Raw genomic sequence first — 18,222 nt, forward strand, 5'->3', positions numbered from 1 at the left:
CTCCCAAAATTTCTCTGGGTCAACAGTGACAAAAAGGGGCTTAGTCTGATGAACCAGGAAGCTGGAAAGGTGTTCTTTTCTTGAGAGAACAACCCCTATCATGATGCTCCAGGCATTATGAGTATGTGCATGGTTAAAGGTATCCTGGAGCCACCAACCTCAATCACACATATTCTAGGATCTTGGAGGTGGGGCAGGAAAGGGAGTCTAGCTTTCAGACCAAATCTGAGTTGCCACTGTGTTTTCCCCACAGTTTGTACGTGAACACATCATCCATATGTCTCAAGAGGATTATATCAACTGGCTGCAGACCCGGATCAATATCCCCATCCGATCCCACAGTCTCCGGACATAGACTGGGCCTGGGTCAACCAGCTGTCCCAGTGGAGGAGGACTAGACTACACAGTATCCTTGCTTCCTATCCGGGTTCTTCCTTCCTATCTACTCTCATGAATACCCACTAGAATATATGAGACTGACTTCCGGCAACATTCTAGAGGGAGATACTCCCAGGTGGAAACTCCTCTGAACCTCACACCCCACCTCAAACTCCCAGTGTCTGTTCCTCATTGGTCCAGTCTGACTCTACCCACTCCCTCTCCAGATTCCTTTACCTTACTCCTCTTCCTCAAATTCTGGCTAATAAAATGGAGCTGAATATTTGGTGTCTGGCTGGGAAAGAGTTGGAGCTGTGGAATTTGGGTGTGATATTCAGATCCTAATAATGACCATAGTTACCATTTATTGAGCTTTCATTATGCAATAGGCCCCCAGTGTTGGGTGAAATTTTATTGCCTGATAATATCATTTATGTTTTTTAATGTTTATTTATTTTTGAGAGAGAGAGAGAGAGGGAACGCTCCAAAGTGGGGGAGGGGTGGAGACAGAAAGGGAGACACAGAATCCAAAGCAGGCTCCAGGTTCTGAGCTGACAGCAGCGAGCCTGATGCAGGGCTTGAGCTCACGGACCATGAGATCATGACCTGAGCTGAAGTCGGATGCTCAACCGAGCCACCCAGGTGCCTCTGCCTGATAATATCATTTAAATTCTCACAATAACTTGGTTAAGTAGGGAATGGTGATGTTGTCCCCATTTACCACCATTGGAGCTACAGCGTATTTCTCAACATTAAGTATAGGCAACAGATGGATAGCGGGATAGGTGGGTAGATGAATGGATGGGTGGATGGATGGGAGGATGGATGGGAGGATGGATGGATGGATGGATGGATAGGGCATTCATTCCCCAACAAGGCAAATGGTGTGCAAGAAAATCTCCACCTTAATAGTCCTCATATATTTCTGGTGCTCTTGCTTGCATAAGGAAGCTCAACTTCCTGTCATCTCAAACTGTGTATGGACTCATCACCATTTTACCTCTTTTCTCACTTTAGTCTTATGCTTACCTATATTCTCACTAAGTTATAGAACCTGTAGTCATTTTAACTCTCACTGATGGCCCAGCTGATTAATGATTAAACAACTGGACTTGATTTGCTCTTATTCCCAGATTGGCAGAGCACTCACATAGGCTGGCCTTCCACATCTCTTCATTATGATCTGGAAGGGAGGGAGGAGTGTGGAACCAGAACTATTTTTCAGTGTAAGCAACATCTTTTTTTTCTGTTCACCTAGTCAATCATTTACTCATTCATTCAAAGAATGTTTACTGAGAGTCCAATATGCATCAACCAAGTTCTAGGTTCTGAAGATACAGCAATGACCAAAGCAAACAAGGTCCCTGCTGTCTTGGATGTTACATGGAGACAGACAAGTCAAATGGGATTGGCAATGGGATTGCATAGGCAATGGGATGGGCATAGGGATTGCATAGCATCACACGTCTCTTCACACTGACATCCTTTGTTAACGTGATACCTTGACAAGCCATGAGGTGCAAAGTTGAGACACTGCCTATAAGAAGTCTGCGAAGTTAAGAGATTCCAAACCTCTTTGTATTAAACAGGAATTTAGGTGAGGGGGAGGAGAGAATAAAGGAGAGGAACCAAGGGAGGAAAAAGAGAGGAAGAAGGGAAGGGGGCTGAGTAACAGAGTGAGAAGGAAACTAGGGAGAAAACCAACCAGGGAAAAGCCCCCAAGGTGGGGCTGGCCAAGAACTACCAACCAAACCAACCCCCTCCACTGTATCACCTTGGATCTTCAGTCATTTCTATCACACACTCAAGTGTCATCTGTGAGTGATGTTTTGAGGAAATAGGAAGAAAGGCTATGTTCTACATCTGGGTCTACCTGGGGGTAAAGAAAGGGCTTGAGGGACTCAGAAATGAACACAGTAAAGAGTTTAGTAGGAGCAGAAAGTCAGAAACAGACTACTATTCCATAAGCTCTCTAGATTTACAGAAATCCTGTATGTACATTTGGCCCCCCACTAGACAGGGGATGGGACTCTGCCAAATTGATATATATCTCATACATCTCTCAAATGTCAGGTGATGCTTAATTACGCTAGAGAATCAGCACAATGGTGCTCAATTAAAGCAAGTACAAGAACATCCCAGGGGACATAGGGCTGGGGGTGGTAGGAGGGAGTGGGTCTCAACTCATACTTGAGATGTCAGGAAAGGTTTTCTAGAGAAGGTGATTATACCTGTAAGATGAGTGGGCTCCAGGTAGAGAAAGGGAAGGAGGGAGGGAAGAATGTTCCAGGTACAGAGAAGAGCGTGCACAGTGGCTTAGAGGCAAAAAGAAAATTGATGTCATTTGAGAAACTAAAATAACAAGGTCTGACTAAACTGTAAGATCAGGTTGACAGGGTAGGGAAATGGAGGAGGGAAACTGGAGGGAGGTAGAGACAAATTTGGAGATGGTTTCTAGGCCATGTTATGAGGTTAAGACCAACTTACTGGCAATAGGGAGCCACAGAAGGATTCTGAGCAGGGGAATAATCAGATTTGTATTCAGGAAAAAAGAAAAGGCTACCGTGTAAGTGCAAGGCAGAAAGCAGGGAGCTAAGATAAGGCTGTCACAGTGATTGCAGGGAGAGCAATGGCAGTGGGGAATGAAAGTCTCTTTAAAAGAATCAACAGAACCTGGTGTGGTGAGTGACAAGCAGGCAGAAGGCAGAGTGTCAGGAATCATGTCTGGCTTTCCAGCTTAGATCTCCGCGTGGAGGATGGTGCCTTTAATGTACCAGGAGGAAAGGAAGAAAAGAAAGTTCTGAATGTTCTGTTTTGAGCATATTGAGTGGGAATATCAAGTGGAAGGATCTGAAACTCAGGAGAGAGGGTGCAGTGGAGATAGAAATATGACACCAACATCGCATGGGCCCTGATGGCTAAAGCAGGAAGTGGGAGGAGAGGTTAGGAGAGGAGAAGACACAGAAGGCCTTGAGGACAGACGGACAAGAGCATCAAGCAACCCACTCACAACCTAGCATTGACTGAGGGACTGCTTTGCTGCAGACACTGTGGAAAACACCTGACATGGATTATCTCATTTCATCTTCACGATTCTGCAAGGCCAGGCTCACCTGCTTTAGAGACGATGAAATCGAGCCTCCCAAAAGTGTCCTACTGACTCTGAATTCCCTCCCGACCTCCACCGCTGCCCTCTCTGATCCCAGTCCTCACCGTATGAGACGAGGGGGTCACAAAAGTTATCTTGCTTTTGAAATACCAAAGAAACAGCTCTACTGGCAGGACTTCCTGGCATTGTATTTATTTACAGCTGCAGCGCATTCCACAGTGTGCAAATAAGAAAATATACTCCAGTAATAGCTGAGCTGATGTTCACAGCGTCGCTCTTAGGTGGGCATTGTTCGAATCCACATTTTACAAGTAAGGATAGTAAAGATACCAAACCTTAAAGTCATCTGCCAACAATCACACAGCCGGTAAGTGGAGGAGCCAAGTCCCGAACATATCTGTTTTGGGCTGGGGAGATGCCGAAAATCACAAGACACTGGGCCCTCCTGCTGGCGGCTTTCTGAGCCTAGTTCTCAGAGCTGTAGCTCCATCTAGTGGTCGGTATCAACATTACACTCCCATCATGCTAGTCAGAGGAACAGAACCCTCTGCCAAAAAGGAAGAAGGCAAGCATTAAGAGCAACAACAAGACCATTCTGCTTAGACAAGGAGTATTTACTCAAACAAGAAAGACATTTGACAGCTAGGATAGACTGGGGACTAGGAGGAAAGAATACATCACCTCCCAGATCATAGGCTCAAAGAGCCACAGGGAGAAGTAAGTTTTGCTGTGAGCATCTTCATCAGAATCATAATTAAGCACCTACTATGCGTCAAGCCTCTGCCAGGTGACCAGGATCCACTGTCCTGCTGCTCGGACCAGGCCACCTGGGTGGCTATCCTGAGAGTTTTAAAAACCATATGTGCCCTCACAGAAGCTTTTTCTGTAAAGGAGCAGAGAGTAAATATCTGTTGCATATTCTTTGTATATGTGTAGCCCTTTAAAAATATAAAAACCATTCTTATACTGGAGGTCGTATAAAACAGACTACACCGAGATTTGGGCCACGGGCTATAATTTACTGACCCCTGTTAGAGCGTAAACTGAAGGAAGAAAGGGAATTTTCTAGTTTTCCCTAAAACCTGAGACAGGGAGGGGCGCCTGGGTGGCTCAGTCGGTTAAGCGGCCGACTTCGGCTCAGGTCATGATCTCGCGGTCTGTGAGTTCGAGCCCCGCGTCGGGCTCTGTGCTGACAGCTCAGAGCCTGGAGCCTGTTTCGGATTCTGTGTCTCCCTCTCTCTGACCCTCCCCCATTCATGCTCTGTCTCTCTCTGTCTCAAAAATAAATAAACGTTAAAAAAAATTAAAAATAAATAAAAATTAAAAAAACCTGAGACGGAGAGCTGGTGAAAATAATATGGTAAATATGTAGACAAAAGGTTTTTTTGCACTACTCACAATAGTTAGGGAATCTTACATTTCCTTTAGGAAATGGGGAAAGTGGGGGTGCCTGGGTGGCTCAGTCAGGTAAGCATCCGACTTCAGCTCAGGTCATGATCTCATGGTTCGTGAGTTCGAGTCCCATGTCAGGCTTTGTGCTGGCACCTCAGAGCCTGGAGCCTGCTTCGGGTTCCATGTCTCCCTCTCTCTCTGCCCCTCCCCTGCTCAGGCTCGCTCTCTTTCTTTCTCTCTCTCTCTCTCTCTCTCTCTCTCAAAAATAAATAAACATTATTTTTTAAAGGAAATGGGGAAAAGGAATGTATGCATGTGTTAAAAATTCTAACACCACAAAAGGACATATGCTAAATAGTATTTCTTTCCCCTCCAGACCTCAGACCCCACTACCATCGAGAAAGGCAACCTCACCGTACCTAGTAGCTTGTGTATCTTCCAGAGTCACTCTGTGCCTATACAAGCCAAAAATAAATAAATTAAAATGTAGCACTTATTCTGTGCTTACTGTACTCCAGGTATAGTTCTAAGTGCCTTGCATGTTAATCTTAGTTATCCTGAGAGCAGCTCTCAGTATCACTCTGATATTTACAGTAGAGGAAACTGGGGTGCAGAAAAGTTGAGGAACTTGCCCAAAGCTACATAATTTGGGTGAATCTCCTTTTTTAATTTTTAACGCAAATACTGAGCCTTATATACAAACTTTTGCATTCATTTATCTTGGTGGTGATCTCACTTCATCATCTTCCTACTTCACATGAAGGAGGAAAGTTTCCTACCATGGAGTTTCGTACCATGGAAACCAAGAGTTGCACTGTCATCACCATCCTGTCTTGACATTTTTCATGGATCCCAGATCAGGAAGGACCTGGACCAAAAGATATGACCAACTAGAAATACTGGAATGAAAGCCTAAGCTAACTTTAAAACCACTCCCACGGGGCACCAGTTAGGCATCCAACTCTTGATTTTGGTTCAGGTCATGATCTCGTTGCTTGTGAGTTTGAGACCTACATTGGGCTCATCATTGATAGTGCAGAGCCTGCTTGGGATTCTCTCTCTCCCTCTTGCTGCCCTTTCCTTGCTCACTCTCTGTCTCTTGAAATAAATAGACTTTAAACAAATAAAAAATAAAACCACTCCCACAACATTTCCCTCTTTACCCAAACCACTCATTTCAGTCCTTGAGTCTCACTCTGCATGGCTGAGGTTGAGTGTCCTCCCCTGTTTTGAGTCCCAGAGGTAGCCAGGGGAAGCCATATACAGATGAGGCAGAGTAAAAATTTAATAAAAGGGATAATTTTCTGACTGACTAGGCCAGACATTATATCATTAATTCCTATTCATTCACTGGTTGAATCCTTGTAATCACCCTAGGAGGTTGGCATTATTGTGTTTACTCTCATTTTACAGATGAAAAAAGTGGAGACTCGGCAAAGTAAAGTGGCTTGCCTAAGTCACATACTTTCAAGCAATGGATCCAGAATTCAAATTCTCGTTGTCTTGAGATTTTGCAATATTGTTTTCGCTATATTTCACTGCCTCTCTACTTATATAGAGGCTTTTGTGTTGGGATTCATATTGGTCATCTTTCCATGGGGGCAGAGCCACAGCTTTAGTGATAAGTTAAAAAAAAAAAACATTTACATCTGTCAAAGGATGTTCACATCCATTAATACCCTATGATCTTCAAAGCAATCCTCTGAGATGTGCAAAGCAGGTCTTACTCACATTTCAAAGACAGGACATACCCAGTAACTTGAGGCGTGGACCTGGCTTTCTGATCCTCGAGCTTTCTTCACCTCACTAGCCTGGGAGACTGAGCATAGGAGCCACATTCGCTCACACTGTGGGGGACAGCGTCCTAACGTCCTTTCAGTTCTAGTGTCAAAACAGCTCCCCAAATTTCTGTTTATTTGCTTGTTTATTGTCTGTCTCCCCAGCTAGACTTAGGTCCATGAGGGCAAGGACTGAATCTGCTTTATTCATCAATATATCCCCAGCACCTTTCTTAGGATTCCTGGCATCAACTGGATGGATGGATGGATGGTTGGGTGGATGGATGGACAGAAGGATGGTTAGATGGATGGATGGTTGAGTAGATAGATAGGTATATGGATGACTGGGTGGATGAATGAATGAATGAATGAATGATGGATGGATGAGTAGATGGATGGTTGGGTGAATGGATGGATCGATAGATAAATGGACGAATGAATGAATGTATGAATGATGGATGAATGGATGGATAGATGAGTAGATAAATGGGTAGATGGATGGCTGGGTGGAGGAGCAGATGGACGCATGGATGACTGTGAGAAAAGCCATCATCAGGGTCAGCTTCATGAAGGATCCTCAGATATTTACTGCCTTCTGGGAAATACGGATGTCCATGAGGTGGCAGATATGCCAAATCAAAACTACCCATCCTGACAAAGCTGGGGACTAATGGTATAAGAAATAAACCAGAAGCTTAGTGTACTGAAGCAAAACCAGCACAAACACGTCTACTACCATGACTCACCATGTTAGGGAGAGTAGAGCCGAGGCATTCCATTTACCTCAGACTTTTAAAAGTGACAAAAAGATACTTTCAAAGCTTGGGACAAGATTACTATTAAACAGCAGAGGCTCTCCCATCACTTAATACCCTCCTTCCATCCTTTTCCCAGTCCATCTTCTGTGTTCCCATGAAAAGTCTTCCTCACTTGCCCTTTGGGACTATATCCATTACTATTAATGCTACCCAACAGCCAGCTCCCATTCTTCTTTTGCTAAAGGGGTCCTAATTTTGTACAGGTGTCTACCCCTCCTCCCCATGTGAATCAGGGTAAACCCTGATCGGTCTAAATCTATACTGGTAATCTCATTCCCCATGCCAGGATTGATTTATAAATGATCATGTGACCCATGAGTCTTACCAATGAGTTGCAAAAGGAGGCTTCTGAAAAAGGTTTCTCTTTCTCCTGAAAGACAGACACACTGGGAAAACAGCCTTTCCTCCCCCTGGAGGTTATCACATAGGTCCAGAATTGTGCAGGCATCTTACTGCCAATAGAGGGCACAGCCAAGAGAATTAGGTTAGTTTGGACTTTTGCAATGTGAGATGAGGTGATACAGCCTCTCTCATTATTTCAATAGTTGAGTCTGGGTTTCCTGTTACTTACAACTAAAAACACTCAGTTACGAGAACTAGGCAAATTAGCATTATCATCCTTCTCGAGAACTAGGCAAATTAGCATTATCATCCTTCTCGCTTAACCAACATCTGCTCTTTTGGTGGCAATTTGAATGACAATGCCCTTCTTCACAAATTTCAGAGAAAGTCTTTGACTCTTTTAAGCAATGTGCCCTCGTCGCCAGGGAGAATCCAGATTTGTTATTTGGGGCTCCACAAAAAGGCAACAGGTCTTCCAAATAGAGAAATTAGCAATGCCAGAACCTTTTCTGAAGATTTAAACTCATAGCAAGAATGTGAAATTCTTCTCACCAAGAACTGGAGGCTGGAGGACATGATACTGTGTAAGGTGCTTTATGAGGCACCTTGTTTCCCAAAGTCCCACAAATCTAGGAACAGAGGTGAAAAAGAAACACTGGAAATTGGGGCAAATTTTCAATTTCACACTCATTTGAAGAAGGTGTTCATGGGAACAGGTATGTGAAGGTAGGGAATGATTCACACTGATTGAAAAACAAGTCCTGGAGACGACAACTGGAAGAAAGGAGTTAAGGGGAGAGAAAGCAAAAATTTGGTGGGTGGGAGGTGGGAAGAGGCAGCTCACTGATGTTCATGGAGCATTTGAACCAGGTGAGATCTCGTCATCTACTTGAGCTCAAGCACCCACCTGTGGCAGGCCATGTGTAAGATGCCAGAGTTATAAAAATAGAGACATCTAGACCCTATCCTCCAGAATTAGATGCAGAAGGCTTAAATGCAGAAGGGTTAAATGATGGCCCTACAGCATGATGGTTAAGAGAGAAGATCCTGGTGTCAGATGAAGAAAGTTCAGATCTGAACTGTGCTCTCACTAGCTGCATGACCTCAGGAGATATCTTCACTTCTACACAAGTCATCTGTAACATGGCTATACCACCAAGGGATCAGTAAGACAACACGTATAAAGCCTCCAGCTCTTAGTAAGAACTCAATACACATTAGCTATGACAACGATGGTAGTGGTGACCGAGAAAGTGGTGCAGGTGGAGCACACAGAAGCTGCCTCCCCAGTCAGGCAAGTCAAGGAAGGTGTATCAGTCACTGTCTTTAGACATAAGCGATAAAATCTGATTCTGGCTAGTTTAACCCTGAATTGCTGCCTCCAAGAACTTATGTTCGGATTGCCAAAACCTAGCTCACATGATCGCATCTGAGCTGCCAGAAAGGCTGAGAAAGCAAGTATGGACTTTTCATCTTTTATAATAGGAGGAAGATTCATCTCATAAAGTGCAAGATACCAAAAAAAAAAAAAAAAAAAAAAAGAGAGAGAGAGAGGGATTCAGATGCTAGCCACAGAAAAAAGCAAAAATGTCTTGTAGAGAAAGCTTCCTGGAATAAGTACCATTTCAGCTGAGTTGAAACCAACCCACAATTCATATTTTACCAATAAAGAAAATGAGGCACAGAGTGGTGAACTTTTCCAAGGCCACAAGCTTTGGAAGGAAGTGAGAGTAAGACTGGGAATAGGGAGAAGTAGGGTGTAGGGGGAGACCCCAGAAGAGACCTCTCATGGGGCTGTGGGAGGGAGATGCTGTAAGTCCCAGCTGGAAGTTGATGTTGAGTCTAGAAGTGGTGGCCGCAGAAGAGAAGAGTAGATAGTGGTTAATCTCCACATCTGGGAAGAAGTTGGGATCCACCATAGAAGAACATTATGTAAAAAAGAAATTGTCTCATCTTTATCCCTCGTTCTCTGGAGGGAGCCTCTAAACCCTGGGAAGTTCCCAAATGATAGGAGTATCTTTGTTACTCATGTGGAGCCCCTAGGACCACACCTGAGTTTATGCAAATGAAGTGTCCCACAGTGGGCCCCTAGATAGTTTTAGACCAGGTGCAGGCCATATCAGAGAGATTAACCATGTGATTAGAGTACCAGGGCTTCGAGTCATATGATATGAGTCTGTCCTCAAGGGCTAGAGATCCGGTTCAGCCACAGGGCCGATGATTCAATCAGTCATGCCTCCATAATAAACCCAAATAAAAATTCTGAGTGCCTGGAGCTTCAGTAAGCTTCCCTTGTCAGTAATCCTATACTGATGTGCCAAAAGGATGATGCTTCTTGAGGACCTGGAAGCTTCACATTTCGGACCCTCCCAGACCTCATCCTGTGAAACTCTTAATTTGGAAGGTCTTGATTTGTACCTCTTATAATAAAACTCTGAACATAATTACCACACTTTCCTAAGTTCTGTGAGTTGTTCTAGTAAATTACTCCATCTTGAGGGGCTATGGGAACTCCCTAATTGTAGCCTGTTGGTCAGAAATGTAGGTGACTTCTGGGGAACCCTGAACTTGTGGATAATATCTTGAGGGCATTCTTGTTGGGGACAGTGTCCTTAGCCTGTGAGATGCGACCCAACTCTGCATAGTTAGCATCACCATTGCCTTGTAAGGAGAAATCTATAATCCAGGCAAAGGACCACATTGTTCCAACACTGAGGTTTGGCCTCCATCAAGGAAAGTCAAGGCCTCCGTCAAAAATACAGAAGATGTGTATAGCTTGTGCCTGCTCATGCTCTCTTCTTTAGGTAGCAGCCCCTTCTCCTTGACTTTTATTCATTGCGGATCGCGAGAGTTTAAACCCTCGTGCCAGCTGTAGACATGTGACCAAGACCCATCCCATCCAAGCATTACAATTACCTATCATTTAGCAAATGATTCAGGAACTTGACACCCAAGGTAACCCAATAAAAGTCAATCCCTGAACTTTCACTGGAATTGGTGAGAACAGAGAGCTTTCTTCTGGAATTGTTGACTATAAGGATAAAATAAGCCTAGAGCTTCCTGGAGCCACCACATACAGAGACACAAAAAGAGGAAAACCAAGCTGAGATTGCAGTAAGAGGTATGCCAAATCTTGGTTACCTCATGTGAACACCTGGTTCTATCCAGACCTTTGAAATGTTTAGTTGTGGGGGCCAACAAATTCTCTTTTCTGCGTAAGCTAGATTCTGTTTGGTTTCCTTCCCTTGCAACAAGAAGATCCAATGGATGCAAAAAGAGAGAGAAAGGAGATCTCTGAGCAAGTCTCACCAAATCCTAGACACCCTGAAGAAAGGCCCCTCCTCTCAGGGCTGGCGGAATAGTAGGAGAAAGACTAACATCAGATGTATCACGCAGGTAAAGCTAAGAGAAAATCTCCAGTTAAACCCACAACATCAATCAAAAGAAAAGCGAAAGACTAGGAACACAGATGTTTTATCACTCAGCTTTGCAGCAGGTGTGAAAGTGCCAATTTGGATTTAAAAGAGCATGAAACAAACGTAAGGTGGGGACTGTTATCAGAGCCAACCCTCATGTTATCTACCACTGTGAAAAGAGTGCTGGGTAAGTGGATTTCCTAGCTCAGTGGTCTCCCAAGTGGGGTAGGTGGGGAGAGTGATGGTGCACAAGACAATCCATTAGGGAGCAGAAGAAAATACTGGAACTTATATTTGTAGTTATCTTAGCTAAAGTGTACTTTAAGCACTACTAGTAACTGAGATGTGGATTAGCTCTGGAACCTTCATTCAGCCTATATCAAGAATGGCACCAGGTACCTGGGATCAAACACTTAAGCCAGGAAACCCAAGAGGAGATGAGAATTCCACAATATGAAGAGGTTAATTACGGCTTCATTATCTTCTCATTCCCCAGCCTTATTTCCAATATAAATTATAATGCCTCTTCTTCCCCCCCCATTTTAATTTTTTTTTTTCAAATTGAGTTATAATTGGCATATAACACTGTATTAGGTTTAGGTGTACAACATAATGATTATATACATATATATATATATATATATATATATATATATGCGCAATATGCGCATGCCATACATCCCCATACATATTTATGATTTTTTCTTGTGATAATGACTTTTGAGATCTACTCTCTTAGCAACTTGCAAATACACACTACGGTACTATTAATTATAGTCATCATGCTATACATTATATACTTATTTATCTTACAACTGGAAGTTTGTACCATTTGACCACCTTTGCCCAACTAACCCCACCCCACCTCTGGCAACCACTCTGTATCTATGAGTTTGGTTTTTTCAATGCCTCCTCTTTAATGTCTGCCATATTATTTCTACAACACCAAGTATGCCTGTGATATGGGCACTGCCGTCTCTGTACCCTAGTGATGCTCTCAGGTACTGGGGGATTTGCTACCTGAATGTGCACTAACTGGCTCCAGACAAATGCTTTCCTGATTAACCCCTCATCTCTCTCCTCCTTAGCTTTCTGGATTCTCTCCCAGCGAAACTGAGGTTGCCAAGAGAAACAATGGACCCAACCTGTTCAATTAGGAAGCTTAACTTTACGTAGAGTTGTGTTTTCTCCCTAAGTCCCAGTTCAGTGGTTCCATTTCCCCTGGCTAAGACTACTAGGAGGTCAGAAGGTCAAGAACCCGAATTACAGAGCATGAAACAACACTCTGCAATGTCTTCTAGTTACTCCTGCAAAGTGGCTCTTCTGAGTGCACTCTAATTATCTCTCTCAGCCATGATAACAAAGAGGTTTGACGCTTCAGAGGAGTAAAGAAGCAGATAATCTATCCCTGAGTGATTTTTTTTTTTACTTGGGGAGGCACAGAGACGCCATCCTCCACTTTGTTAAAACAGTAGCAGAGGGGTGCCTGAGTGGCTCAGTTGGTCAAGTGTCCAATTGACAGTTCAGAGCTTGCTTGGGATTCTCTCTTTCTCTCTCTGCCCCTCCCCTGCTTGTGCACGCATGTGCACAGCTCTCCTTCTCTCTCCTCTCTCCCCATCCCTCTCTTTCTCTCTGCCCTTCCCCCTCTCATGCTGTCTCTCTCTCTCTCTCTCTCTCTCAATATATAAACTTTAAAAAAATAAAAACACAAAAATAAACCAGCAGCGGTATCTCACTTGTGAGCAGTCCCAACAGGAGAATGTACAAAAACAATAAATTTTGATGCTCTTTCTTCTTCATGAGAACATTCCATTACACATCCAGTGATTCTAGGGCATCTGAAATGTGGTCTCATTTACAAACATTTTATGTGTACTTTATTATTTCATGAACCACTGATCACATAAAGCAGATTCACTTCCCTCCTCTTCTTCAAGCTAATATTGTTTTACATTTCCAGAAAACTCACCAAAGAAGAGAAAAGAAGAGAGCAGATGTGTAGATCTCTGTCACAGGCTATGGTGTTGTGTGTGGTCGTAGTGTTGTAGGATTAAGAGATGGACTCAGACCACAGAGCCTGGTTCCACACTTGGCTCTGACATGTACCGGCTGTGGGCCCTTGGACACGTCCCTGAACATGTCTGCTGTGCCTCAGTTTCCTCAACGGTACAATATGAGTAGTAGGAGCACTTACCTCATAGGATTCTGATGAGTGGCCGCGATGAGTTCATTCACCGATTCTCATACTTCACTGCACATTCATACCACGTGGGGAGTTGTTTGTTTGTTTTTTTAATTCCCAGTGCCCCAAGACTCTGATTTCACTGGTGTAGGGTGTGGCCTGAGCATCAGGACTTTTAAAAGTTATCCAGGTAATTCTTATATGCAGCACAGTTTATGAACCCTTGAGTCAGTGGATGTGGCATGCTTAAAAAGTGTCTGGCACGGCACACCCATAATGTAAGCGTATGCTGTTATTACGCTTTTAATGTCTTAAATAATTCATAATCTATTTAAAATAGTAATTGAGAGCCTACTCTGTGTCACTGCACGCCACTGTAGGAGCAGAACATCTTCCAAATTAATTTGCGGAGCTCACAAGGAACGTTTCAACGTGTCCCTCCCTGGTAAGCACAGGTGGGCCAATTGGAGACCAACGTCCGTTCTGGCAGTTCATTCAGCAGTTCCAACTTTTCAAGCCTCCGTCAGTAAAATAACACAGCCCATTTCCCAAAAACACTTAAGCCCAACAACAAGGTTTTAGTGTTTGGCAACATAAAAGCAGAATGCAATTAAGCTTTGGAGCTGCGCGGAGTATCTACCAGTTGGAGCCAAATGGGAATGGAGCGAGGTGAGGCTCCATTTGGAGTATGGACTCAGCCCATCTGTGCCTCAGGCCCCCACCGTGGGAGACACCTCAATGAGAACTGACTGAAAGTGATAAGGGGCCTTCAGGACTCAGGTCGTTGTCAGAGAAGGAGCCGTGGCTGGGCACAGAGGCACTGAAGTGTTGAAGAATGACCCTTCTCTCTTGGACAGTGCTGAAGGAACAAGGAAAGCCATCTCTTTTCTTACCCAAGAATGTTGAGCTCCCACATTGCCTCCAGGCACCGTGGGTGCTGATTCAAATAGCGATGGCTGCTAACTTTTATTGGGCACCTCCTATGTGCTTGGCACTATCCTAAGAACTGTATACGCATCATGTTTTTTAATATTCATAAACAATTCTACGGGGAGAGGGTTATGAGCATCACTTCAGAATGAGAGGTGCAGTGATTTGGTTTCAAGCAACAGAAACCCAACTCAGACTGCCTTCCACTAGATGGGAATTGGTGGCCTCAACAAATACAATGAAGGGTTGACACAGCAAGTTATAGGATGGACAAGGACACATCTGGATCACTGAAGCTGCTGGAAAGAGGGGCCCTTTCTCTGTGCCTCTCCGCTTCTGTGCACCAGCCATAGCCTATCCCACTGCATGCCAGCTTCTTACACAGGTGGCACTGTTGTGATTTCTGGCCTCCTACAGGCTCCCCTCCTCTGTTCTGGTTTCAGAAATCCCAGGAAAAAGCTCTGATTTGCCCAGCTTGTCCACCTTGGACCAATTAGCAGTGACCAAGACAGCAGGATCATGTAAGAAGAGGGCAGGCCACTCAAACCACATGGGTTACACTCCGGATAAGGGGAAAGGAAAACAATTTCCCTAAAGGAGGAGGATATATGTTCCCAGAAGAAAGGGGGGAAAAAAAACCTATCCTAGTCCACTACTTCCAAGAATGAAAGCCAACAAGGCTTTTAAGTAAGAAGGAAAGTGACTCCTCCTTAAAGTTCTATCACTGTGAAATTCCTCTGGGGATTTGGGGCTCAGACCACCTATGGCATTTCAATTCAGTTTAACACTAATTGAACTTTTACAGAATGCTGGCATTGTGTTCCAAGCTGGCACATGGTATGAGCTCAATAAAGATTTGTTGAATGAATAATGCAAAGATGAATAAGGTAAGGTCTCGCTGCCCAAAGAACTTACAGCCTAGTAGGATCTTAAGGCGAGGAAATAGCCCAAAAGGAAGATATATAGTACTCCAAGAGCTCAAACAAATTAAACATCACATTGATTTGTGAAAAACTAAGAGACAACTAAGTTAGGAAAGTCATCAAGGAAGGAGATACCATCTGAGATGGGCCTTGAAAATGAGTGAGATTCCAACAAGCAGAGATGTAAGTAAAGTGTCTCCAAAGAAGAGCAGAGCAGGTGAGCAAAGGCATGAAGGCAGGTATGGACAAGCCATTGAGGTGTGTGTGTGTGTGTGTGTGTGTGTGTGTGTGTGTGTGTGTGTGGTAAAATATACATGGCATAAAATTTGCCACCTTAACCATTTTTAGGTGTATAATTCATTGGCATGAATTATGTTCACACTGTTGTGCAACCATAACTACTACAGAAAATTTCCTCACTCCAAACAGAAACTCTGTACCCATTAGCCAGTAACTTCCCATTTTCTGGAACACGGCAATCTACTTTCTGTCTCTCTGAATTTGCCTATTCCATATATTTCATATAAGGAGAATTATACAATATTTATCTTTTTATGTCTGGTTTATATACTTAACATAATGTCTTCGTGGTTTATCATGTGTTGTAGCATGGTCCAGAGCTTCATTCCTTTGCATGGCTGAATAATGTTCCATTGTACGAATGTATCGTGTTTTGTTTATTCATCTGTTGATAGACACTTGGGTTGGTTCCACTTTGGGGGCTGTTGTGAATAATGCTACAATGAACACTGACATACAAACATCTGCTCAAGTCTCTGTTTTCAGTTCTTTTGAGTATGCATCTAGAAGCAGAATTGCTAGGTCTTACAGTTGTTTTGAGGAACCCCCAAACTGTTTTCCACAAAGACTGCACCATTTCATATTTCCGCCAGCAAAGTACAGGGCTCCAATTTCAACACTTGTTATGTTCCATTATATATACACATCCATCCTAGTAAGTACGAAGGGGGACCTCATTGTGGTTCCGATTTGCATTTCCCTAATGACTAAGGATGTTGAGCATCTTTTCACTTACTTATTCAAGCCATCAGGTGTTACTGGTGCACAACCCAGGAGTAATAAAACTAAGGTGTTTAGGTTTTGTTGCGTAGTCAATAGGGAGCCAGTGACAGTTGAGAAGCAGAAGAGTGACATGATCAGAAGTATAAAATCTATTTAGAAGAATGTAAAATGCAGACACAGGACTCTCTGGGAGGCTATTTCAGTGGTCTGAGTGAGGGACAGCACAAGCCTGAGTCAGGAAGGTGACAGTAATGATGGAAGGAAAAAGGCTCCCGAGGAATCACCCCTTCGGCACACTGGAAACAACCCATGTGCAGTCCTAAGGAACCGATTATATAGGAGGATGGTGCAGCCTTCGTGATGAATTGCTCCGCGTCCACAAAAATGAAGAAGCAGATGAATAAATAATGGAGCAGAAAGATGCTCACAATATATTAGGTGAGAAAAACGAGGTTACAACACAGAATGTACATCATGATCCCATTTTTAGATAGATGGTACGTAACTAGATCAAAAGGGAAAGAGAAGGACAGATACGGAGGGGAAAAAAAGACCTTGTAAAGCACACACACGAAGATGTGAATAATGACCATCTCTCTCGCTGAAACTAACCTCCCATCAAGCTATTCTCTGTGCCCAATTTTCTCCACTGCCCTCATCACTTTCTGAAAACATCTTATTCATTTGTTCATCTGTTTATAAATTCCAGGAAGGAGGGTGTCTGTTTAATTCTTTCTCTATTCCCAGAACCTAGAACCTAGCATCGGAGAAGCTCCATAGATATTTTTTGGCAAAAGTGCTCAGTAATGTAATCCAACTTGGTTTTTCTTACCTTTTTTTAATTGTATGCAACGAATGTCTAAGTTTCAACACAGGAAAAAATGCAAAGAAGAGACACATAAACAAGCGTCTTTCTTGCCACTGCCAATAACATCACCACCACCTCTGCCAACACCACCGGCTCTTCCACCGTGGCCGTTGTTCCCTGCAGGACCTCGAAGCCAGAGGCTAACACCAGATACCACTAGTACAACATCAAAGTGCTTTGCTCAGCCTGTAAACCCACCCAAGACCTCTCTTGCCTTCCTCCAGCTTCCTGGGTATCCACTTCGTCCATCCGTGCCCTTCAGCACAGGTGAAGCTATTAACACCATCGCACCCCCACAGACTCAGAAGCCCAGAATAACCTGCCACCGGTAGGGCATACACTTGGAAGAATGCTTCCAGGAAGAGGAGGTCACCAGTCTATACCCACACTTGTCCTACGCTCACCCCTTCACCTCCGCTGCCCCCAATCCTGAAGGCTATGGAGATCATGACTAAACAGCAGAGCTAACCGAAGTTGGAGCAGGAGCCCCGGCTACGCGCGTAGAAAAGTAAGAGTGGAGCCAAGGAGCCCACTCAGGTTCGTCTTACAACTTTGGGCATTAGCACCTTCTCTCAGGTCCAGAAGTTCTGAACCAGAGACTAACTGCGCTGAGTCAGAAGCCCTGTGAGGTGAGTCATAATCATGGGTCGCTAACATAAAGGGCCAAAGTTTTAAAATAATTAAATATTTATAGTAAGGTACTACATAATCTATTACATATAGTAAATAGATTTTACTATATGTGTGCTATCTAGAGAAAAGTACATATGTTTATACAGTACTATGTGTTACATGTATCGCATACGCTATATAAAATTATATAGATTATATTTTACCATGTACATATATGTGTACATAGAGAATCCATTCAATCATTCATTTACCCATTTGTGCTGTGAAACTGGACCCCGATATTTTGTAGCACCTTGTAAGCTTGAAGCAAAAGACAAACTCCTATTTTTTTTTTCTTTTGTGAGAGAGAGAGAGGGCAGGGGACAGGCAGATGGAAAGAGAGAGAATCTTAAGCAAGCTCCATGCCCAGCTGGGAGCCATAAGCAGGGCT

At 43.6% G+C, this 18,222-nt stretch overlaps 1 protein-coding gene across 1 annotated transcript in view; it reads left to right on the forward strand.

Moving 5' to 3' along the window:
* CCDC60 (coiled-coil domain containing 60) overlaps positions 1 to 661 on the forward strand; it is a 162,088-nt gene extending 161,427 nt beyond the window's left edge. The window contains exon 14 of the mRNA XM_019467310.2: positions 254 to 661. Coding sequence (XP_019322855.2) covers positions 254 to 355 — 102 coding nt within the window. The 3' untranslated portion in view covers positions 356 to 661. The remainder of the gene's footprint in view (positions 1 to 253) is intronic.
* Positions 662 to 18,222: the final 17,561 nt, after the last annotated feature.

The sequence above is a fragment of the Panthera pardus genome, unplaced genomic scaffold (genome assembly GCF_024362965.1).
Source record: "Panthera pardus isolate Hobbes unplaced genomic scaffold, ASM2436296v1 HiC_scaffold_15, whole genome shotgun sequence".
In the NCBI taxonomy this organism is placed as follows: Eukaryota; Metazoa; Chordata; class Mammalia; order Carnivora; family Felidae; genus Panthera; species Panthera pardus.